Here is a 25,049-nt window from a genome sequence, read left to right as displayed (position 1 = left end):
ATGAACCCCTACTCGTACAGGGAATGGCCTGCTTGTTCCAACAGCACATCGTACAACGCTGGTAGGCTTCGCATAAAGCAGCTTCGTCCACCGCACATATTCTTCTGGTACTCTATGCGAACAAAGAACATCGACTCTTTTGAACAACTTACGACCCGAATCGGACGTCTGCGGATGAGAAGATGTGGCCCAATACCAGCTTTGACTATCTTCGTCGTTTACGCTCCAACATCAAGCTACGAAGAAGAAGAAATCGAAGCTTTCTATATGGACCTGGAGAAGTTCTACCAAGAAGATCATGCCTTCTACAAGGTCATAGTTGGCGATTTCAACGCTAAGGTTGGCCCAAGAAGAACGCCGGAGGAACTTCACATCGGGACCCACGGCCTACAATGGAATGACCAGGGAGAGAGGCTCTCCGAGTTCATCATGACGACTAAGACCATCCATAGGAACTCGCAATTTCAGAAGCCCTCTTCTTTACGCTGGACGTGGGAGTCACCCGGTGGAGGGTACCGTAATGAAATAGACCACATCATCGTCAATAAAAGGTTCTGCCTGACGGACGTCGGTGTTGTACCAAAGTTCTATACGGGATCGGACCATCGCCTCCTCCGAGGAAGATTTTCCTTCACAAGGAGAGCAGAGAAAGCCGCCAAGTTCAGAGAGAGAAATCCCAGGACTACCATCAACTGGGATCTCTTCGCTACGCTAGCCGGCTTTTGGGAAGATTCAGCAATGGACAACATTGACGAGGAATATGACCGTCTTGTCGAACACCTTCACGACTGCGCGAAGAAGGCTGAGAGTTTTAAAACCACCAAGAGGCGTCTGTCTCTTGAAACTCTTGAGCTGATACGCCAGCGTGGAGCAGCACGAGCCGCAGGGAACCAAGAACTCACGTCCGAGCTCGCAAGGCTTTGCCGAGAGGCGATAAAGGAAGACCTTAAAGAGAGAAGAGCAGAAGTGCTGGCTGAAGCTGCAGAGGCGGGGAAAAGCATCCGCTATGCCCGTCGAGACTTCGCCAGTCGCAAGACGAGGATGACTGCTCTCCGGAACCCAAAGGGAACAGCCATTGCATCGAGAAGGGGGATGGAGAAAATCATCTACGACTTCTACTCTGATCTCTTCGACAGCCATGTCCACTTGCCTCCTCACCATCTGAGGGAAGATGGACAAGTCATTTCAGAGGTTCTCCCGTCCGAAATACGACATGCTATCATGTCGGTAAGAAATCGTACGGCACCCGGTCCCGACAGAATAAGACCAGAACACCTGAAGAGCCTTCCGCCAGTACTCATCAACACTCTGGCGAGGCTCTTTACACGTTATCTGTCGGAATGCAAGGTTCCTAAACAGTGGAAGACCAGCAAGACCGTGTTGTTGTATAAAAAGGGAGATCCACATGACATCGGCAACTATCGCCCAATCTGCCTACTGTCCGTCATCTACAAGCTCTTTACAAGAGTAATCCTTAATAGGATTGAAAAAGTCTTGGATGAAGGACAGCCATGCGAGCAAGCAGGGTTTCGAAAAGGATTCAGCACGATTGACCACATTCACACTGTTTCGAAACTCATCGAGGTATCACGAGAGTACAAGATGCCGCTCTGTCTCACCTTCATCGACTTAAAGAAGGCTTTCGACTCGGTTGAGACGGAAGCGGTCGTGGAAGCCTTGGACAACCAAGGCGTCCCTACTCAATATATAAAGGTACTTCGAGAGTTGTACAGTAACTTCACGACCGGAATTTCGCCATTCTACAAGAACATCGTCATTGACGTGAAGAGGGGGGTCCGACAGGGTGATACAATTTCACCCAAAATATTCACAGCCACCCTCGAGAACGCAATGCGAAAGTTGGAATGGGACGACATGGGAGTGAAGGTTGATGGTCGGCAGCTACACCATTTGCGCTTTGCTGATGACATCGTACTGGTAACACCTAGCATCAGCCAAGCGGAACGAATGCTGACCGAATTCGACGAAACATGTGGATGCATCGGTCTTCAGCTGAATCTACAAAAGACGATGTTCATGCGGAACGGAGGGTCTCGGATGCCCCATTCACGCTCAACGGAACGAACATATCCGAATGCACCAGCTACGTTTATCTGGGTCGGGAACTGAACATGATGAACGACCTGACCCCCGAGCTGGGCAGGAGGAGACGAGCGGCTTGGGGAGCGTACAAGAGCATCGAGGATGTAGTGAAGAAGACCAGGAACACCCGGCTCCGTGCTCACCTCTTCAACACCACCGTACTTCCTGCTTTGACCTATGCTTCGGAAACCTGGGCATTTCGCAAGCAGGAAGAAAACGCGGTGAGCGTCATTGAACGCGCAATTGAGAGAGTGATGCTAGGAGTATCCCGTTTCACGCAAGTGAGGGACGGGATTCGAAGTTCTCTCCTACGTCAGCGATCGAAGATTAGAGACGCTGCCGCGTTTGCCAAGGAAAGTAAAATAAGGTGGGCCGGACACGTGATGCGCTTTAATGACAACCGTTGGACCAGAGCCGTGAGCGACTGGGTTCCCCGCGATATTAAGCGCACTACAGGAAGACCGCCGACCCGATGGTCAGATTTCTTCACGAAGTCCTTGAAAGAAAAATATGATGCTCTTCGTGTCCCACGCGAAAGGAGGAACCACTGGGCTACTCTGGCACGCGATCGGGACAAATGGAAGAATTACTGGCGCCCGCTCGACCAGTTCGAAGATCAACGGGAGTCAAGGTGATCAAGGTATCGTGTCCATGCACAGTAAAAAAAGGAGGGGGGAAAAGGGAGAAACCTTGGTAAACCCTAAATTTATAAGGGAAAGGCCGCTTTTTTACCAGAAAAAAACAGAAAACTGGGGTTGGTTTAAAAAAAAATCAAGGTGACTCTATGCGACCTCATGGACATCCATAACAGCTCATGTGGGACACGGTCGAAAGCTTTCTCGAGATCGAGAAAAGCAAGATGCACACTGCGGTTCTTCTCTCGATGTTTCTCCAGAAGGATTCGGACAGCATGGATAGCATCTATAGTGCTGCAGTCCTTCACAAAACCGCACTGGTTGAGTGAAACGCTAACAATTTTCCTCAGACGAGCTTCCAGCACACGCTCAAAAACCTTCATCGTATGGCAGAGCAGTCGTATAGGCCTGTACGAGGTGCAGTCAGCAATGTCTCCTTTCCCTTTCCAGACAGGCACGGTCATGGAAGTTTGCCAAACGTCTGGAGTCCGTCCTTCTGCAACGATCTTGTTAAATAGAGTTGCGAGCCACATGGACCCTCGATCTCCTAGCAGCTTCCAGAAATCAACAGGTATGTCATCAGGACCGGTTGCCTTGTTCGACTTCATTTTTGCGAGGGCAGCACTGACTTCGACGGCAGTAATTGGTAGAACAGGACCCTCGACGCTGGAAACAGTTGGGATGGGAGGATGACAGAACTCTTCGTTACACAAGTGACTGTAGTACTCTCGCCACCTCTCCAGGATCTGACCAGAGCGGCGCAGAACGGCTCCATCAGCTCCCTTAACGATCTTGGTGTGTTCCATATCCAACGTTGAGCGATGACGTGCTCTGACTAAACGATACACTGCCCGCTCGCCTTCTCTGGTATCAAGCATGTCGTACACAGCCTTGTAGCGGTCCGACTTCGCCTTGGAGACTGCCTTCTTAACCTCCCTCTTCGCCGCTAGGTAAGCACCCCGATCCTCAGGCTGACGCGTCCTCCACCAGAGCTTATACTTGGACTTCTTCTCACGAATTGCCGCCTGAACTTCCTCGTTCCAAAACCACGTATCCTTTTGTACCTTTGGCTTACCTAGAGTCGTCTTTCCCAGAGTGTTTTCCGCGGTCAAGCGTATAACGCTGGAAGTAGACAACCACATTTCCTCCACACTACGAGTAGGGTGGGGAAGTGTAGATGGAGCCATGGACGCAAAAAATACCTCCTTTCGATCCTTCAGATTCCACCATTTGATGCGCTGTGTTTCAGTCCTTGGATGTCTCTTCCTTGGACGGGAGATTTTCAAGTCCATAACGAGCAGATGGTGTTGGGCAGCGACATGGTCTGTAGGGATGACTTTTGAATCCTGCAGAAGTCGGCGATCTCGTCGGCGTAACATCCAGAAATCTATTTGTGTTTCACGACCGCCGCTGGTGTACGTGATCAAATGCGATTTTCTTTTCCGATACTGCGTGTTAGCAATGATCAAGTCACTTGCAACAGCATACTCCAGGATTCGCAACCCGTCGTCGTTACGAGCTCCATAGCCGTATCCACCATGACAACTCTCGAATCCGTCTTTCCGGGAACCGACATGTCCGTTGAAGTCTCCTCCGATTAAAAGTACTTCTTCGCTTTCCAGGGATTGGACGTACTGCTCCAGATCTTCCCAAAAGCACGCCTTCTCTTCTTCACTACAGCCCATCTGTGGCGCATAAGCAGAGACGACTCGCAATTCCACTTCTCCTGTATCTACTTTTATAGCCATCAAGCGATCCGATAGTCGATCCACCGCTGTGACGCTATTTCTAAACGACTCGTTCAATATGATACCAACGCCGTTGCGATTTGATGTGCCGTGGTAGATCAGCTTGTAGCCTTGGAGCCTTTCCAGCGAGTCTCCTGTACACAACATATGTCAACACGGCGTTTTCTGAGACTGTCTGCCAGTTCACGACTTCTTCCAGTAAGCGTCCCAACGTTAAGTGTTGCCAAACGCACTGGATGTTGCTGGCGACGGCGGACTAACTTCTTTGGCCGGCTTCGTCCTCTAGCCGGTACAAACTCTTTCTTCTAGAATCTTCTCCCATTTTTCTACAGGACATTGAGTGCCTCTTTTGGGGAAATTCACCTGTCTGTGACTGAAGGTACTACTCCAGTTCAGCTGAAATCACTACTTATTGGAGGACCGAATCGGGGTGCTATCACCAACATCACGGATGCACTTTTTTCTACGACCTTTTTTGTAGGATGAAAACATGCCAGGTTGTCCCGGAACGTGCAAATACTTCCCATAGTTGCCTCCTTTGAAGATCATACTACTTGTGTTTTCGTTTGTGTTTCCAGTCATTAGAAGCACTACATCAACTCTTCCTTCGCTCACAAAATTAACTTTTAGTTATTAGATTATCGATTACTTTAATCAAACGCTTATTTACTTTCCCTATTTGATGATTCTCATCGTTGACGGATATCCTTCTATTCATCTTTGGAAATTTCTTTGCTTCAAATACTAATACCTCCAAACACATGTTTAGACAAAATTACAGTTTTTATTCGCTCACTTCAGTTTAATCAGGGATTTGTCAGCATACATAACCGTTTCAGAATGCGTTTTCAGATTTTCAACAAGCGCTGATGGGGTTTAATACCCCAAAAACAATAAAGCTTCTCATGAAATGAATTAATAATCAATACTGGAGTGAAACTGATAAAGAAGTATTTCGGAACGTCTTATCAGTCTACGTAAGCACGTGTTGGCAAATACATGTTCGCCCTTCACAGCTTCACCGGATCCAACATTTGAAACTCTTAGAAATTACCTATCGACAAATCTACCCATATAATACGTACCTGATTCTTCTGGCACTAAAGAAATGATCACGTCGTTTACTTTCCCCAATGCTCTTGTCGACATAAATTCAACGTAAATCCTTTACTTGCGCTAATCTCGTCCGAATTTCGATACCGTCATATTTCTAGGAATATCCACGGTAATATTGCCTTTTTGAAATTAGGACTCAGTTGAAAATAGCATCTATCACCAATTGTGGTACACAATGCTTAGTGTGCATAGTGCTTAGTCTTAATTTCCTAGAAATTATAAACCGAATCAGGAGTAGTACAGTAGCAACCGTGAATCCTTGAAAGAAAAAGAGAAAAACCATAAATGTTTCGTTGTGTTTTTTGTGCTTTCTCTTCGTTTCCTGACGAAAAATTAGCGGTGTTACTGCAACGCCCGTCCACGGAAGATTCCCTCACTTGTTCGTTTCTCCACAGTTTGCATTCAGAAGGGATGTTGTTGATCTGTAGAAGCTGTGCAAAAATCTGCCGTATACTGTAACCGCAGTAGCTTTCGGACACCTGAGAAGCGTAACAAGAAGTTGACGTCAATTGCTATTTTCATTGTGTTTATGAAAATATTTGGGCGGGTGTAGCGGTTAGAGGTTCCGTTTCCTGCACGATCAATTGAAGGTTCGAATCCGCCCTTGTGCTAAGCAAGCCCTTCATCCCTGAGGGGTCGATAAATTGGTACCTGTCTGGGAGGATCAAAGCACTGACTTGACACATCGGCTAGCCACCGCAAGTCATTGTATAGGCCAGTTACACGTTCGTAAACCTCAAACGATTCTGAATTGAAGTGAACGTGGGGGCGCATCCCAAGCGGATTGATTAACGTCAGAAACTTTATCTTTTATCCTTTATGAAAAAATTTATTTGCTAAGTGGAACAGCAAATAATACCCAGAAATAGGTGTTTTCAAAGAATTTGAACATTCTTACTCGCAACTCCATCCATAGCACAAAATCTGGAGTGGTGGTGATTTGTTACGGCTGCAAAGCTGCAAACTTTTGTATGTTAACTTCGTGGTTACCTAACCATAAAGCAGCCAAGAGACAGCTGACTCCACGATGTGACTGCAATGAGAGTCCATTGTTGAATGACTGAGAGTCATGTTGAATGGAGCTGCCATGACCTCTGCTTCATGCAGTTTCGACTTTACTGTACGTAGAAACCTACAGTAAAGTCAAAACTACATGAAGCACAGTGCAGTTGCGTAAGCGGTTACGCTCGAAGTGGTGCGGTGGAGCACAGCGGTTAGGATCGAGTGAGGACCTATGCTACCATCGTACATTGCTACAGTTCGCGATGGTCCCACCTCGATTCCAACAGTTCTCTCCACCGCACCGCTTCGAGCGCAACCGCTCGCGGAACTGCACTGTGCTTCATATCGTTTTGGCCGACCATATTTCGCAGAAAATAGAACTAAGGCACACTAATATTTCTTCCGTGATCGTTCTTACTAACGCTGTTTGAGAGCCTTAAAGGCAGCATATCATCGGAATCTGAGGTGGTGCGGATTTCAGGTGGAGTATCCGTATACGGGGTCGCAGATTATGGAGACGGGGTGGTTCCGCTCAACTTTCCCTGAATCACTGCAAACAGAATGCTGTTTCGTACGACGCCATCTGCTGCAACGCTCCACCCCTTGCGCCGCCTCCGCCCTGCGATTAGTCGAAAATTAATTCGGACTGCCCCGTTAGGCAGTAAAGGACGCTATGCGTGCAAGGGTGGCGCGCTGCAATAGAAGGCATCGTAGAAAACAGCATTCAGGGGTCGGCTACTTGCAGTGATTCAGGGAGGGATGAGCGGAGCCACTCCGGCCTCCATAATCTACGATCCCGTATACGGATACTCCACCTGACATCTGTACCACCCCAGATTCGTGGTAGCTGCCTTCAAAGGAGGTCGTTGCTTCTGACGCGTCGTAGTTCGTTTTTAGAAGCGTAAAGAGTACAGACGTAGCAAAAGTTCCGCTTTCAGATAATGACTTGCTTCCACGCCTACATGTTCGTTCTAACATGTTCTCACTTGTTTGGGAGCCTTAAAGGAGATGTCAGGTGAGAACGCTACAAGTCCACCTCAAGCCTCAACTCCAAAGCACCCAGTGGTTCGCGTGATTTCTTTGACTTCGTTTGCCGTGCGCCTTCTGTCATGACATTGTTTCCTAGGTGCCTTCTGTCATCCTTTGTTGTCCTCTGTCATGTACGCAAGATCACGCGAACCATTGAACGCTCTGGAGGGGACGTTTGATGTTTACTCGTAACGTCCTTCCCTGACATCTCCCTCAAGGCTCCCAAACAAGTAAGAACATGTTAGAACAAACATGTCATTCCGCAGGACAGTCATTACCTGAGAGCGGATCCTTCGCCAGGTTTATATTTTTAAATTATTCGCCGTTTTTTCCCTTGATGACTTTGAACCAAGTTTATATTTGGTCAGAGAATTGGTCTACGTTTGCTCTAATTCAAATTCTATAAGAAATGATGTGGACATAAAACAAAAAACAATAATTGGAGTAGGAGTTATTCGGTTTTGTACTACGAAAATCTCAGAAGATTTTGAATTGATATATTGTATTTTGAGGTGATAATAAGAAAAATTCAATTTGTCGCTTCTCACCAGATCTGCAGTTCTAGCGTGGAGCATCGGTAATTCTACAGTGCCCATGCTCCGCGCTGAAACTGCAGATCTGGTGAGAAGCGACAACTTGAATTTTTCTTATTATCTTATCTTCTTATTTGCTAGGACTGTATATCATACTTCTCACGCACAACGAAAGCTTCATACGCGTCCGAAAAATATTCGTCAATTATAAATCCTCTTCATTAAAAGGATCCTAGTCATTTGATACCAAGGCTACCTGGCATCCTTGAAATTAAAGAGTCTCTTCAAACGTACGTGGAGGATAACTGAGGACTAAAAGTGGCTTTGTGCCCACCTCAGAACACAATTCAATCCGAAACCGTCTCTTTTTTACTGGTCTGCCAGAAATGATCCACACTTCACCTGTGGTCTCAACCGTGTTAGGCATGCGCACGAAGATAGGTCTGCATGTTTTTCGCCCTCCGCCAAAACCCTGCAGTCGAGCGACTCAAAGAGGCATTTGAAGCCGTTTGGAAATGCCGCCGAAGAACGCGCTTCCGGAAAACCTGTTCCGGACGAAGCGATGGCAATCCATGGGCGATCCTATAGAGCCGGGGATAAAGAAGAAGCCCACGGGTTCTTCTCCTTGACATAGGGCTAAGAAATTCTTGACTTGAGAAAACGTCTTGTACAACTGTTCCAGAAAAATAGAGTTTTAGAAACCATCTAGGGGATCTTAACAGAGGAGGATTATGATGTCTAACTGTACATACCATTCAAATACGCTCATTGTAACCATGAGAACAAGAGATTCCTTGAGTTTACGATGGCAACAAAGATCATCGATTGGAACTCACTAGTCCAAAACCCCTGCTCTCTGCGCTGGACCTGGGAAACATCCAGGGAAGAGTACCCTAATGAAGTCGATCATATGTGGTTGCGGTTACCATTAATGCCCAGTCACCTTTACTTGTCCCTTCATCTTCCTTCTTGCAAAAAAAAGTGGTAAAGTTAGATAAATTCCTCTTGGATCGTCGAATTCGAATCCAACATATCGGCAAGGAACTCTATAGCAGAAGATCTCGTCAGGATCAATTCCCAATCCATTAGGGATCTTCTGCAAGTCTTCATTAACACCACAAGTTCCCTCATACGCTATCTGTCCGAATGCCAAGTTCCTAAGTGGAGAAAAACTCAAAAAATCCACATGACAGTGGCAATAATCATCTGGTTGCTGTGTCTGTCATCTGCAAGAATTTTATTATACTAATTTTAGACACCATTTAAAATTATATAGATGAGAGATATGCGAGTAAGCAGGGTTTCGAAAATGATTCAGCGCAATTAACTGTATTTTCGTACAAGATTTCAAATACTCATTGGAGTATTGTGAGAGTAGGAGAAGCCGGTAAATCTTATTTTCAACCACTTAAAGAAGCCTTTCGACTCACTTCACAGAAGCAGAAGCGGGCAGGAAAACGTTAGACAACCAAGGAAGGGGTACATCAATATTTTTTGTGTGTTATCCACTTATCCAACGACAGTAAAGTAAAAAATAAAGCAAAAATATTCATGATCTCTGGAAGGATAAAGTGCACGGCATTGATTCGATCCGTAAATCGACTGCAGTTCAGAATCGTTTGAGGTTTCAAGTCAGTGGTTTTGTCTTATCAGACAAGTCTGGCACCAATTTTTCCTCGAAATGATAAATGGCCTGGTTGACACTAGAGCGGTTTCGAATCAACTATCAATTGTTTAGTTACAGCGAAACGTCTTACGTGCTGCGTTACACTCACCCATCCCTGATCTATGGTGGTACGAATTCTCTACAGATAAAGCGATCTCTGGGATTGACTTAGGTGGGAAGAAGTGGGAATCAAAAATGACGCATAAATTTTGTAACTTTCTCGTAGTCCAACAAGTCAGCGCAGAAAGACTCGAACGATATGGGAAATTCAAGCTCAAAGTGAAATTCTCGCTCAAAGTGATCACTTATTTAAAGGCATCACCCCACGAACCCGGGTTTCAGGTGGGTTATGCCTATACGGAGTCGTAGGTTATGGAAAGAAGGGTGAATCTGTCCATTTTTTCCTAATTGCCGTAAAAAACGGCCCAGAAGATACTGCTTCAGGCGCGCTATTTTCTGCAACGAGCGATTTGAGCGTGCCGGCCTTGTGCACGCGCCGCATCTTCCGTGCCGTTTTTTACGGCAATTGGGAGGAAATGGACGGAATCACTCACCTCTCCATAATCTACGACCCCGTATAGGAACTCTCCACCAGAAATCCGTACCACCTCAGATTCGTGGGGTGATGCCTTTGATTCTTAAAACCACATGGCTACAAGAAAGTCACATCACAGTCGTGATGTGAAGCGATGAGATCTAACTCCGAGCAGTGGTTATTCTTCGATTCCGAACGAATAAGTATCATCCCTGACAGTAAAAATCGAAGCATCAATTCAAATTTGCATAAATCAATCGTCAATTTATTTTCAGGATTATCTCAACGTTTCCCTCCTATATATGTCAACTCCTACTCTTTTTCTGAATTCTCGGAGATGAATTGTGGGTGATGCCCGACGACCTACCAAAAATTCCTCGGTTTCGAGGGAAAAGAAACCAGCCTAAAGGTGAGCTCACATGTTCTTTTATTGTAGTCGAATTCTTAAAGAATAGTTTTCGAAAGTTTCCTTCACGCCTTTTTAGAACTGCGCAGCAAAATCTCAAACGCATTGAAATTAATGTCCATTAAAGCTCTAAGATTTCAAAAGAATTGTTTCCTTAATTTTTGGAAAAAGGGGAATAACGTTGATCTGGCTAACCCAAATCTGCGTCTTCTCTATATCCGCTGAGTTCCCTGACTTGAAAATTCTGACAGTTATTGCCAACTCTCGATGTAAGATTTTCACGCTGACGATTATCGAGCTGTAGGCAAATTCTGCGAGAGACAAGTCCTCGAGAAGGCAGCACACATATTTGATCCAAATAGGGTACGCTAGCACGAATGTTCTGTCCTGGAATGTCTAAACTCACTTCATGCGCTTCTAACTAAACGAAATTTCTCTAAAAGATAACATAACGCTCCTAATTGTTCGCAAGACTTCCTAAAAAGGACACTACAGTACAAAAAAACATTGTCACATTCTCCTCAATGAAACTCAGCGGTTTACCTCGTTTCCGATGCATCCAATAATTGGATAGTTTTTGGAATATTTGAAGAAGAGAGATTTGCATGAGTGAGTACGGAGTACAGCAGTTTGCAACCAAGAATAAAGATCAAGAGAAGTAATAATGTACATTAAGATTTGTAAACATATTTAGGATAAAAAAGGTAGTGTTAGGAAATTGCTAAGCAATAACGTGCGTTAAGGGCGGGTGTGGCGCAGTCGGTTAGAGGTCCGTCGTAGCAACACGGCAGAGGGTTCGAAACCACATTAGTGCAAACCAAGCCTTTCATCCCTCCGGGGTTGATAAATTGGTACCAGACTTGTCTGGGAGGATAAAAACACTGAGTCGATCATCGGTTGGCCTCCGCAAGTCATTGTATAGGCCAATACGCGTTACAAACCCTCAACGATTACGAATTCCAGTAAAACGCGTTGGCGCATCCCAAGTGGATTGATACTCTGGTGACTTTACCCTTTTTTATACTTCAGTATACGCTAGAGCTCCGTCTTGACTATTGTGTAGAGCACACATGTAATCATAAGCTGAAACTGGTTAAATTCCTCTACAGTAACACTGGTAAATTGAAAAGTCGCAACATTATTTTAGAAAGTGCTTGGCGGCAGCAACGTCTTCCTTCATATCGACCAGTGATCAGTGCACGGAATTCACTGCCATTTACAGTTGTTACTGGCGTGATATTTATTGCAGTCGGGGTCCTGCTCAAGATTGCTTCTGACTCCTGTAAGTTTCGCTACATACTTGTGTTTTTGCACTGTTAGAGAAGTTCTGGCATGAATTCTCTTTTCCGACTCTTCGCAAGGATGTGGAGTGTTCGGTCTACATGGAGCTAAGTAAAGAAATAGCGCAGTTGGTCATCAATTGTTTTTGTGCATTGCCTCGGGTGCCGTGGGTTACAGCTAGAGAATTTTTGAGGAATAACCGGAGGAAAATGTGAAACAAACACAATCTCAGATTTGTACATAGAAGAAGACAGCGGCAGGCTGTGTTGTGAAGAGGCAAAGAGGCAGGATGAACTTCTCGACCTCTCGTGATTTATTCTCCCAACAACTTCCTTCCCGCCCTCAGTGGCAACCCTCCTTGTTTTGCCATCAATTGATTTGAATCTGGTTAAATTTTGATTATCCTGGTGACTGATGAAATGCCAGCCCTAATTCGGGAAAGCTCAGGGTCGCAGCTCAATCTTTTTATATACAAGTGGAAGCTCATCGCAAAAATCTACGTCTACAGCTAACATACCATATCACCGTCACACTACAGTGTAACAATGTCGTGATGGAATCCACAAGGATAGAAGTCGCAAAGGTTTTGTGAGGGTTATGGTAGAATTATGAGCTAGAGGCTGTCCTTAATACTATATGGTGAGTCAAATGTGAACAGCAACTAAAATTACGATTCTGACAGCTTTTCAGGGTAAAATTATTAGATTGCAAATTAGAGCAACTTGCCATAAAAGGCGATTCTTTTGATGAAACTTCTTCCTCGTCCACGAGGTACTTCTGTAGCTGATGACATATCTGAACTCGGTGCTGTACTTGAGCCAGGATCAATTCAAAAAGAACAATTTTGCGTCTCTTGTTGACCAGACCAGTCTTATGCAAGCGACGAACAATGGCGAATTGTGACGGGCGATGTGCGTTTTACGAGATGCCTCAGCCATTCTGACGGCTTGACGAAAAGTTTGCGAATTCACAGAAAGGGCTGCTCATTTATCACTCAGGCTGCCTCTTCAGACCTTTCAAAGTTGTCATATCCTTCGCCACATTAATTTGTCCAACATTCCGCGACAGGTCTAAAGCAGAAGAAGATTGCAACGTTCTAAACTTTTTGGGCATCTACAGATTGGCGAAGAACTATGTGCACCTAGAAAAACTTTGTTTCTTGTTTTTGTTTTATTTTTAGAAACTTGAACTTTGTTTTGGCTAACAACCACTTGAAAAAACGTATTCAAAGCAATAAACCAAAACATTTTAAAAAACATAACTACAAAAGGTTTCGAAGTGGCCGCCATGAGCTTTGATACAGCCGTCAATTCGCTCATTCGTCCAATTAGTGGTGCGACGATGTAGTTAAAGGCATCACCCCACGAACCTGGGGTGGTACGGGTTTCAGGCCGGGTAATGCCCATACGGGGTCGTAAATTGTGGCAAAAATTATGATTCCGATCATCTCTCCCTGCATCAGTGTAAAAGACGACCCCGGAACTGTTTCCTACGACGGCTTCTGTTACAATGCGCAACCGTTGCGAAGAGAGATAAATGAAATCACCCTCTACCCATAATCTACGATCCCGTATACGCATTACCGCCTGAAACCCGTAGCACCCCAGATTCGCGAGATAATGCCTTTAAGTCACTAAATTCTTTACTTTTCGATTCTCCTTAGTTGCTCTTTCATAATTCCCCGAACAGAAAAGTCTAATGGATTGAGATCCGGGGTGTTCGTAGGCTACAGATCTCTTGTCAATGAATAGCCGATATTAGTCTCGAGGAAGTGGATCGTTGTTTTGGTTAGACGGGCTGAACTGCTGTTTTGTCCTGAAAACATTGCATCACTCTTCTGTCTACGAGATCTCGGATACTGATCTCTGAAAACGGTAATGTTTAAAGTGTTAAAGATCGGAAGTGGAAACGTATCTGCAGTGCCGTATAACCCAAAGAGGTCATGCCTAGGGGGAAAAATGTTGCAGAAAAGAATAATTTATTGCGACTGTTTCTCTAGCTTCCTACGGATTCACACAATTTTCTACAATTACGATAACAATTTAGCCTTGGAGTTGGTCATTAAATACACCAATTGCACCACCACCGTTGGTAATTCAACTGAAGAGAATTCGGATTTCTCCTATCCAGATGGAACAGCTCAATGTCATCTCACGTTTGCGATTACTGAGAATTACACCGTTCGTATTAATATTTGTGCCTCCACGCAATTATTCTCGTCCTACATGCAACAATTCTTACAGGGAGATATAAGATTCTATTATGGTCTTCGAGAGTTCTATCAAAATAATCGGTTATACGTTGAGTCGAGGAATGATGTCCAACTTCTCGGTAAACTGGATCAGGTAAGGTCCTGGAATTTGCCTGATGAGTACTTCAGATTCTGTAAAATATAACAATTTATTATAAGTTCTATGCAGTTGGTTGTAAGCTCGAAAAGTCGTTATTAACCGTGAATTGTAAATATTGGATGGAATGTTAAACGAACAATGGCTACCTCAACTTCAGTTAGTTTTGCAGTTCCAACTTCTGCGCACATGTTGCTGCTCACAATTCTTTGTCTCCTTTTCTGAGGATAACTGGGGTGTTTGGTCTTAATAACGCTGTAGAATTCATTTGAAACACTTTCAAACTCTGAATTGAACTGGATTACTGATCCTTAAGTAAGAAGAAGAGGAACGAAAAACAAGAGAATATAGACTGGTTTTCGCAGCAGAACTGCCGCAGTCGTGGCATTAGTGCCTTCTGAAGATTGATCTGTCCAACTGTTTTTCTTGATAGTTGATATTGGTGGAATATCACGGATTTTCAGTCTATAGCTAGATCACATAAGAACATCTACCAATGGGACCTCGCAAATTCCTACGAAAATGAGCTTTCTCTGTTAACATTGAGTAGTAAAAAGGTGATCAAAGGGCTGCCGTCATCAACCGTGAAATTGGAAATAGCAACTGTGTATACGTTTGCCGACATTGGACATGGCCATCCTCATCCTAACACGGTTCCTCCGTCGTTATTTTCCACAATGCTAACGTATTTCGCTGAGAATTCTTTCCGATGTGGCGCAACATATAGTCGGGTCAAAACGACACGAATCCCGAGTGCATTTGCGCACGCGCTCGGAACGACGCGGTGGAGGCAACAGTTGGAACCGAGGTGGGACCGTCGCAAACTGCAGCGATGAGTGGTGCCAGCAAGGGTTTCACCACGCTCTTAGCCACTACGCTCCATCGAAGCGCCTCGAGAGAAGCTGCGTACGCAACTGCGTACGTGGTCCATGTCGTTTTGACCCTACTATAGCTTCTCTTACATTTTCCGGCGAATGTGTCACTTCAACAACAGTCGAATGAAAATGATTTGGCAGTTGGGGGAATTTTGTAAGCGCTGCACCTGAAGCTTCGCAGTGCAGCCAGTGGTTGCGAACGAGTTCCACGCGGACTGCAGGGTAGAATGGAGCTACAAAGGGTCCTGCGTATCGCAGCCGCAACTGGATCCAGCGCGCCGCTTCGAGTCTAGTCGCTTACACAAGTGCGGCAGCCCTTTACTATTGCTTCAGTCAGGCTGCAGAAATGAGTTATAGTTTCACCGGGTCACTTCGAACCTTACACAACTCCCGTAGGTTTCATGCCGTTCTAACTTCACGGTGGTGGCAGGTTGCAGATGCTTCACTGAAAGACTAGGGGCAGTTGCTTCTAAGTATACCTACAATCGTACTTTTTGTGTTCCGCCCAGCAAAAACACAAACAGTAATTTGCTTGGGACTTTCACCTAATGTTACTCGAAGGCGGAGAATTATATCAAACGTAACTACAACGTCTAAAAAAGATTATCGTAATTATCATTGGTTAAAATAGCAATATTCGACCAAGTTTGCAGGTTGATGGCTGCAAACCTTTGGATCGCGTGCAAGGCACCAATTTTACGTATGCACCATGTGGATTTGTAGCAAATTCAATGTTTAACGGTGTGTTATTTTATTTTTGATGCTCCTCGGTACCCTGTACAGTACCCGCCGAATCTGTTCAGCCTGATCAGCAAAGTGTGCGTTCAACACATACTTTATTCCACCACCCGGCCTTCGTCCATTCTGTCTTACCTCTATCGGACTCATTCGGTTGAACACATTCGGCAGCGACTATACCTCCCATCGCTACCGTTCAATTTTCAATTTCAGATAGTTTCCAGCTGGTCTTTCATGGGAGCCATGGTGGCGACATTGTGGTACCATTCACAACTAGGAACATGCTCCCTGATAGAGTCAAGAAGAGGAAATATCGCAATCCAAAGCCTGAAGGAAATGGAACTCTCTGTGACGCTTTTGCGGTACGGTTTTTTCATGTTTTTCTTGTCTCTGCCTTGAGCACTAAGGACTAAGAAAATAAACATTTAAGTGGTGATATTTTAAGACCAGAACTAAATCACATGATGGGAATCCATTACGCCAGTATACAGTCGGATTATTGATTCAGTACTGATGGACAAGAGACACTGAAGACAAAAGCACGATCTCAGCACTTGAGTGTACGGTTTTACTGCACCCTGATCAGCTGAAAATTCAAATTAGCCAAGCTCTCTACCGTATGCGTTCTAAAGCACGAAGGAAATCTCCAGCATTCCCCTTCCACTCTGCTCGTTTCTCATTAGCGCCGCATCTGTAAGGATTTTTTTTTGCGTTTTTTCCCTACGAGGTTTGCCTCCTCCATAATGGTCACCAGACCCGAATAGCACCTTTGAAGAATAAAAAGCACTGGTTGTTCTAATCTAAGGAGAATGATATTCCCTTGTATGTTGGCAACCGTTTTTCTCTGCAGATCACAGCTTTTCTTTACAGAACACAGTTCGACCGCCATGGTGGCAGACGGACATCTGCAAACTCGGCGCTAATGTGCAAGGTATCGGTGTCGGTTTCGAAAACATCGACTTTATGATATGGATGAAAACCGCTGCACTGCCACATTTTCGGAAATTGTACAGAATGTTAGATAGAGAAGTGGGTGTATTTTGGAGCAGTTTTTTCTTTTCCCTGAGGGAACTTTCGTTGAGTGTGAGTCCACCTCAAGGAAGGAATGGAAAAATCACATGTTCAGGTAGACGGCTTCCGCGATGGTCTTCCAAACGGCATGTACACACTCGTCATAAATTACAGTATGTTTTGTCTACAATTACAGTATGTATGCAGCTGTCAGATTCTCCATTATTTCATCTATCTGGTGCTCCAACAAAAAAGCACTCATCCTAGTTCCTTCACCAATGCTCTCCTCCTTCTCTCCCTTTCCACAAGAGGTTTTTTTTCTGGAAAAAAAGATTTACGCTCCGCTAGTAAATGCTTCGAGAAGGCACAAAACGCATCACCACTTTTTGTTTGACTTTGGAAGGGACTTATCTTTTTTTGAAGTATGTGCAAGATAGGGGACTATGTAGTTGCCCCAAATCTAAGGCAACTCTGTGCTTCACCTCTTCTCTCACCTGTTGCCTTCTAATTAATCAACAAACGTTTACTTTCAACCAAGTATCTGCAACAATCCTCGCCTTGATGGTGAGGTGTTGGAAGAGAATTGAAAAGAAATAAAAAGAAACAGTAGATGCTCAGAAAAGGGCTCAGAAAAGTGTTTTTCATTTTCAATTCTAATAGGGAGATGATACATCTTTCAGTATTGGTCAATGATGTATCTATGTGTGAAATTAGTCACAAGGATACAATGGATCTCTCCTAAAGTTTTCCCTTTCAGATTACCCTGCCACATGGAAGGGAGCCGAAAAATCCTTTATAATCACTCGTGAGAGCTGGATGGGACCTCGAAAAGAATTCTTAGCATTCCTTTACATTGCAGTTGGAGTGTTTTTGCTCTTAGTTAGCATTTTGTTTCTGGGAATTCATATTAGGCAACGAATACTTGAAAGCCGAGCACAAGCTTAGTCGCCTTCCTGATTAGCAGGAGGAGGAGGTGATTGTACTGTGTCGTACATAATCACAGTTTTTTTCCTCTACACAAGAGTTGTAAGACAAGAAGTCTCCAAAAGAATCTCTCCACCTGTAATCCATTTTAACAGTGACTAATGTTCTCCTTCGAATCCGTCTTTTTTTTATCAACAGTTTATTTGAACTAAGGAATGATCTATGCGGGTTTAAATGAAAAATGATCCCAATTGCTCAGTTGACGTAAAAATCAAGCAAGTCTATCTATGTAAAGTAACTCTACCTATCACAAGTCAGATTTAATGGAACAACCAGATGTAGAATCTTTGCATCTAATCGTGTAATCGCGTAATAGAGTAGACTTTGAAAAATTACGATAAAAATGTCAGCTATTACAGTGTTCCAACGTTCCACAGTAGTCCCATACTCGAAGAAATAAATTAGTTGAAAATTTGCATGAGTGATTTGTTTAAAAAACCGATAAAGGCAACAAAGCTTTTTCTTGCACTTTGAAATCATTATTGCGTGGTACTGCTGAAAAGTAGAACCGTATGCATCACATTTCTCAGCATTTCGTGAAATTTTGCTCAGGGGGAGTGCTTAAGAGGCAGATCACCAATGTCATCTTTTTTCCTTGAGTCATTTTGTGGAAGAAAAATGCAGTCTGGATGACGCGTTACACCTTTGGCGGCGTGAACTGAACGCTTTCCCTCGGTTGAGAAGAGGGAGAAGAAGTCGATGGGACTTATAAGTGCCGCGAAGCACTCTTTTAGTGATTTTTTTTCGGAAAATTTCCATTCATTTCTCGTATACTTCTGAATTACGAGGGCCACCTAGTCTTAGTAAACATCTTTTTGTTAGTTTTATCGCATTTTTCTGCAAGAGTACCTCTAAGTACCCACGTCGCATCCAGCTGCGCTGCGGTCGAAAGACAATTTCTCCTCGGCTGCCTATTCAAGTGAAACCAATGAACATGCTGACGAATGGACCAGAACGTACACGTGGAGGTGCGTTCTAACGTTCCTCGTAGGAACTAAGGCGGTTCCCACGCCATTTTTTTAGAACGATTAGGGAGGGGTGAGCGGAACCATCCTTGATCACGCAATCTACAATCCTTCTCTAGCTTGTCCCGTGGATTCCCTCACCACGTCAGATTCGTGGTATGCTGCCTTTATGAGCACCGTATTGATGAGTCTTAGTAAAACGATTGTAATTTTGCAGCCAACACTTCAAAATGTACAATTCTTCCTTTAATAAAAGTTCTACAATGTGTACAATCATACTTATCTGCTTTCTTTAAACCATTAACTTTAGCAATGATGAATAAATCATTTTTGTTCGCTACAGAAAGCAAAGGAAGGCTGAAAATCTCTCCAAGAAGAAGAAATCATCTTCATCGGTGAAACAAAAACCAGGTACTCTATGGACTCAAACAGCAGAAAAAAAGCAACCACTTGCACTTTGTTGGAGAATTGACATCCCTTTTAGATTTATAGATATTACTTTCAAAAATAAGTTCCCTTGACATTTTACCGCTTCGGAGACATAAGATGGGGGTTTGGAATAAATTTTGCACCTCGTTCATCAGACTTCCACAACCGTATGCTATTCGCTCGATATCATTCAAAGCACTACACCACAATTCAAAAAAAAAACCCTTCCAGTGGATAGCACTGAACCCAAAGGGTCATGACAAAACGACTGGATATCACCAACAGTTCAGGGAGTGTCAGCTTTGGTTTCAGCTCTTCAACTCTGAAAGATCTTCACACGTAAAAAAGACATGTAATTTTTATTTCACTTCTCTACTAAGGATGGAAGCCAATCTCGAATAAAAAATACTCTTTCCTGATAAGCGACTAAACAAAGTATCCCTTTGATAATATGTACAATTTATCAATACGTATGAAAACCGTACTTAATAATAGGCATTATGACCTAAACTATCGAATCTCATAAATATCACTCGATACATCAAGGTAAAAGAAGGAAGAACGAAAAATGAGGAAAAAAGTGAGCCCGCAACGTGTTCATATGTCCAGAAGACTGAGGTCCCAACCAGCAGTACAACAATATCTCATCACTGTGATCACAAATCAATAGAAGAACTCTTCGGATTTCAAAGAGCAAGTAGCCTGAGAATAGCGCTAAGAAGAAGCGAAATCAAAGCGAATAGTGCAGCCCAGTCAAACAAACGCATTATATGCTGAGCTACATTCGGTTCGATGAATGAAACATTTTCCGAGGTTGTGGTAATTGAAAGGCGAATGTCGCGACCGCAAACGCACAAACTTCTTCTCACGACGTTCGGCTTCGCGATGCCGCAGGGTAGGAATCTGCAACGATCTGAGTGATCTATGTTCTACAATAACAAGTCATGTGGAGGTGTACCGTATTTACAGATGATAGATAGTAAGGGTAGGTTTAGATCGCTTTCTAATTTTTTTAATTTTCGCTTTCTAATTCTAATTTTTCTTTAATTAGTCATAATAACGCAAGGGACTCTACAGTGACCGACGAATCAGCAAAATTACGGTCTCAGTGCTACGCTTCAGTTTGTATAAACGATCAAAAAATAAATCAAATCAAAAAACAAATGAATAATAAAATAAATTACCACAATAAAAACAATAATGATAAAATAGTTGGTTCCTAATGTGTCTTAATATTCCCTCTTTTTGTGTGTAAATTTACGGAAAAATAAACATTAGAACATATTCCTCTTATTATGTACGCATCGCAGATCAGTCGATTTTGATCGCAGGCGTCTAGCTTGAGTTCACAGTGTCCCTCGATAAATTTTGTTGAAACATTTGACATTTATTTCTGACAAATTTTGGCTGACGAAGCTACAGGACAAAAGGACATTCTATTTTCTATTTTCTCATATTTTAAGGAAATCTTTACCTGTGATAGTATTTGCTAGTATCCATTACAGGGCTTCTGAAATTATCAGCTTTGGGACCCAGAAGCAATGAACAAACCTAGGATTCCACTTTGTAACCAGACGACGTAGAGAGTTCGTATGGCGACATGTACGACATCTTGAAAAGGTGGATCGATAAAGACTCACAATTCGTCTGATGTCCAGAGAAAATCCACCTGTAAACAAGTTTTTGCGTTACTGTCATGGTCCTGAACTCCTTTTTTTCTTTTCCAAACCAGTCTTGGTTAGTTGCAAAGCAAAGACTTTTGATCAACTTCTTTTCTGAGAAAAACGCTTTCTGCCAGTTTAACAACTTGTTAAAATTTTATTTTGTTTATTAGAACTCTAAAAGTCATTTGCAAGTATGGTCTATTCATGGTTTCCTACCTAATTTGTTCCTCTGACGTCTCCAACTCTTCTCTGACGTCTTCGCTTTTGGTGAAATATCAGAGGATGCGGAAACGTGATTGCTCCTATCCCGACTCTGGCTTCTGCTATCCAATGGTCTGACTCCAAGCAATGGCTGCTCTCCTCTTCGAAGCATCTGAGGACGCTGAAGAAGTCTTGGACGGCTTGTAGATCGTTGAAGGGGAGGTAATGAGGACGACATTGGTAATGTTGGTGGTAGGAGGCATCTTAACTCAAGATTGTGAGCAAACATTAATTGATTTCCGGATGAATATTAATTCTAACGGACGGACCTAGATTCGTATCCGGCTACACGGATGGGCTGTCGTGTTCTGCATCTTTGCAACAGTAGTTTTACCTCTTCCTTCGAGTTACTGCTCTCACCACAAAGCTGATCTCCAGAACCAACTGCTATTGGCGAACAGAACGTATTTCGGCGCAAAAACGGGTCTCTAAAGAAGAGTTACATGCTCAAAAAGGACGGAAATGCCATAACATTTTTTCAAAGGCACAGTAAAATCATCCTAGTCTCTTCTAATCAAAATGTGTAGAAAAAATGTGATATTATGGGCTCACTGTTCACTCGAAGTAGATAAGCTTCTCGACATTAATATGGGGATCTTCGTAGATTTCGGCGTAATTTCGTGTACACTTGAGAGTCCCATACGACTACGTGGCGCAGAAAATCCTCTGGAATCGCTCACATATAGTTCTGGGGAAATGAACAGGAATGTGACATTGTTTTTTCCTACTAAAAAAATCCTCGTAGAAATATTTCAAAGCACGCTTGCAGTAGGTTTCAGCGTTCAACTAACTATAAGCGTAACATATGAACTAGCCAAAACTTTTGGAGAAACCAAAAAGTATAAAAAATGCGAAGAGACGACGAAACTAAATTAGAGAAACTGGTCTAGCTGCGGCTTCCATTCATTCCCACGCACTTTTCTGCAGGTTTTGCCCAAAATTTCTTACTAAGGGAAAAGTGCGGACGCTTTTGTTTCATGGAATGGTTTCATAGAAATTAGGCACAGCACTATCCCTACCCCCATAAATGTGGAAATTATCTCTGGAGTCAAACTTGATCGATGTTCACCTGTAGGCAGGGCTCGTATCCGAGAAGTCTACCGAACGATCCATCTGAGCCGCATTTCTGTAGAGGGAGTCGTTTAGGCGTCGGGTCGTAATTTCGTCCTCAAATGTGGATGACGTCATCGAAGTGCTGTTCTAAAAATGTCGAAATTTGTTAGCAAACATTTGTAGTTATTCAGCTGTTGCTGGAGAAATAGTGATCATTTAGTTGATTCTGAGGTAACTTCAAGGTATGGCTGCTCTCTGCAAGACTGGCTAGTAATAACTAGGGATTAGTGATCAGAAAAATTTACTTGCAAAATTGCCTAAGTGCTAATAACTCGACGCTAACTTTTGAGTTCAGATGAAATAAGGGAACAAAATTTCTCAAAGAGTTCAACATCGGGAACTTCATTACGCATGACAAAGCCAATGATCTCATTAATTCCTACTTCCGACCATGCGGTTGTGGATGAAACCTGCTCATTCATCAATTCAATTAACAAAAAGGGGTAGCAGTAAGGGTTCAGAGTAAGAAATTTACCGATTTATTTGAGTGGTGTACTCCCACTCCTAAATTGCTTTACCCATATAATACGTCGTTAAATGAGAATAACATGCCAAGAACAGATTATGATGTTCAAGACCTCGACTGCACTTTCATACGCAACCGCTATCAAATACCGCAAACCACAGATACAAATATTGTTTTTTGGGTGGCATGTAGTTTGGGTGGGTGAGGGAGGCATTCTGACGCGACAGAATCGAACTGTGCTACTACTGTAATATGGCGTGTATCATCTACCTGACTCAGAGCGCGAAAACTGTCATGGAGCACAACAGGCACGAAGACATCCGTGCAGCACAAAAACCATTCTCCTCGTTAAAGGCATCGCTCCACGAATCTGAGGAGGTACGGATTTCAGGTGGAGTATTCGTAAACGGGATCGTAGAGTATATAGAGCTGGATGATTCCGCCCATTTCTTCCTAATTGCCGTAAAAAACGGCCCGGAAGATACGGCTTCAGGCGTTCTGGCGCATTATTTTCTACAAGGAGTTCGACTGGAGCACGCCAGCCTTGTGCGGCGCCGCATCTTCCGGGCCGTTTTTTACGGCAGTTAGGAAGAAATGGACGGAACCACCCTCCTTTCCATAATCAACTATCCCTTATAAGAATACTCCACCTGAAATCTGCACCACCTCAGATTCGTGGGGTGATATCTTTAAACTGTTTCATTTGCATAATGGCTGCCGCTAACTTGCTGACTCTTCGCTATTTCACTCTAATTAATATGTGGCTGAATTTTGCATCGAAGTCCGACGAGGGATTTGACGAATGTCTCGCTGATCGTGGAAGGAGCGACCCTACTGAGGATGCTCCCTTCTTCAAGGGCCATCATTTTGCGAATAGAAATCGAAAATGTGTGAATAAAAGTTGTTGCATGCATGCTTGGTGATCATGGATTGCCACGGATTCCATTTTCGGTTCTTTTTATTTCTCTGGAAGTAATACATGATATAACTTAGCTATTCACTCCTGGTAAGCTTGTTTGGTAGGTTTCGTAAAGTTGAAGCAATAGTATTTCCGGTTCTGTCTTGCTTTTTTCTTAGTGGCTTTAAAGGTATCACCACACGAATCTGGCGTGTTATGGAATTTCGTTGGAGTATAAATATATAAGGTCTTAGATTATGAATACAGGAGTGGTTCATCTCTCCGTGCATCAAGAGATGGCTTCTGGATGCGCTTCCTTACGAAATCCTTTATTGCAACGCGCCCTCTTTGCGACCCGCCCCCCGCCCGCGATTCGTCGACAATCCATTCGGACGCCCCGATGGGCAGTTCCTTTCATCCGACGAATCGCAGGCGGAGGCGGGGCGCAAGGGTGGCGCGTTCCATTAGAGGACTTCGTAATGAACCGCATTCCGAAGCCGTCTGTTTACAGTGATGCAGAGAGAGATGAGCGGAACCACCCCTGTATTCATAATCTACGATAATGTTCATATATAGGTATAATCCAACGAAAATCCATACCACGCCGGATTCCTGGAGTGATGCCTTTAAGCTACATTTCGTGGATCCTCTAAGATGGATGCTTAGGTTTTAGGGCTCAGCAATTCGCCTCCGCAGATGATCTGACGATTGATGAACTATCGCCTTCGCAAATGCTTCTCAAAGAACTCATTTATCGCTTAGGAACGATTTTGTGCTCTGTGGATATCTTTGCAACTTTACGCTTTCGCCATTACACGCTGTACTACAGTAGTAGCACAGTTCGATTCTGTCGCGTCAGAGTGCCCCCCCCCCCCTCAAATATGTTCACCAGTTTTTTTTTTGTTATTTCGACAGTTCTCCGTATACCTTTATGACAATTCTTCACATCCTTACTCTAAATGTTGCTCCAATAAACTCCTACCTATAACAAGCCTGACAAACAAACAAACTCACTTTGCTTAGGTAATCTGCGCAAATTCCCTCTGATTCGGAGGAGTCGGAGGTAGAAGAAGTACAAGGCAGATCAAAACAGTGCATAGCTGGCTGGAAAAAAAAGATTTTTCCAAAAAAAGTCTCGTTATCAGGAAGAAGACTGCAGAGTTGATACCTTTTTGCATGAACGGAATGATTCAACGACATCTGCATGTCCTGACATTGAATTCGGAATAAAATATGATGGAAT

The 25,049-nt window shown here is 43.7% G+C and overlaps 4 protein-coding genes across 5 annotated transcripts; 2 read left to right on the top strand and 2 right to left on the bottom strand.

Annotated features, from left to right (window-relative positions):
• On the top strand, positions 1-2,738 carry RB195_002858 (uncharacterized protein; the record flags this gene model as incomplete). 2 transcript variants are annotated; one of them, XM_064200300.1, is made up of 2 exons in its annotated part: positions 1-2,051; positions 2,105-2,738. In XM_064200300.1, the coding sequence occupies 2 exons, from the start codon at positions 1-3 to the stop codon at positions 2,736-2,738; spliced, it is 2,685 nt and encodes an 894-aa protein (XP_064056180.1). The 2 variants fall into 2 exon arrangements, with proteins under 2 accessions (XP_064056180.1, XP_064056181.1); XM_064200299.1 differs by having other exon boundaries at positions 1-2,130.
• A 125-nt stretch (positions 2,739-2,863) lies between these two features.
• Positions 2,864-4,633, bottom strand: RB195_002857 (uncharacterized protein; the record flags this gene model as incomplete). The annotated part of the gene is made up of 1 exon (XM_064200298.1): positions 2,864-4,633. One exon carries the CDS (start codon positions 4,631-4,633, stop codon positions 2,864-2,866), a length of 1,770 nt encoding a protein of 589 aa, XP_064056179.1.
• Positions 4,634-10,718: 6,085 nt separating this feature from the next.
• RB195_002856 (uncharacterized protein) lies at positions 10,719-17,971 on the top strand (the record flags this gene model as incomplete). The annotated part of the gene is made up of 9 exons (XM_064200297.1): positions 10,719-10,776; positions 11,921-12,055; positions 14,101-14,234; positions 14,298-14,399; positions 15,931-16,018; positions 16,229-16,377; positions 16,886-17,044; positions 17,142-17,199; positions 17,784-17,971. 9 exons carry the CDS (start codon positions 10,719-10,721, stop codon positions 17,969-17,971), a joined length of 1,071 nt encoding a protein of 356 aa, XP_064056178.1.
• Positions 17,972-20,090: 2,119 nt separating this feature from the next.
• Positions 20,091-25,022, bottom strand: RB195_002855 (uncharacterized protein; the record flags this gene model as incomplete). The annotated part of the gene is made up of 8 exons (XM_064200296.1): positions 20,091-20,307; positions 20,956-21,073; positions 21,285-21,532; positions 21,599-21,757; positions 21,882-21,995; positions 22,399-22,529; positions 24,821-24,910; positions 24,975-25,022. 8 exons carry the CDS (start codon positions 25,020-25,022, stop codon positions 20,091-20,093), a joined length of 1,125 nt encoding a protein of 374 aa, XP_064056177.1.
• Between the last annotated feature and the right edge of the window lie 27 nt (positions 25,023-25,049).

Source organism: Necator americanus, chromosome IV (genome assembly GCF_031761385.1).
Source record: "Necator americanus strain Aroian chromosome IV, whole genome shotgun sequence".
Classification (NCBI taxonomy): Eukaryota; Metazoa; Nematoda; class Chromadorea; order Rhabditida; family Ancylostomatidae; genus Necator; species Necator americanus.
The sequence above is the reverse complement of the archived record's forward strand: the minus strand, read 5'-3'. Positions and strand labels throughout refer to the sequence as shown.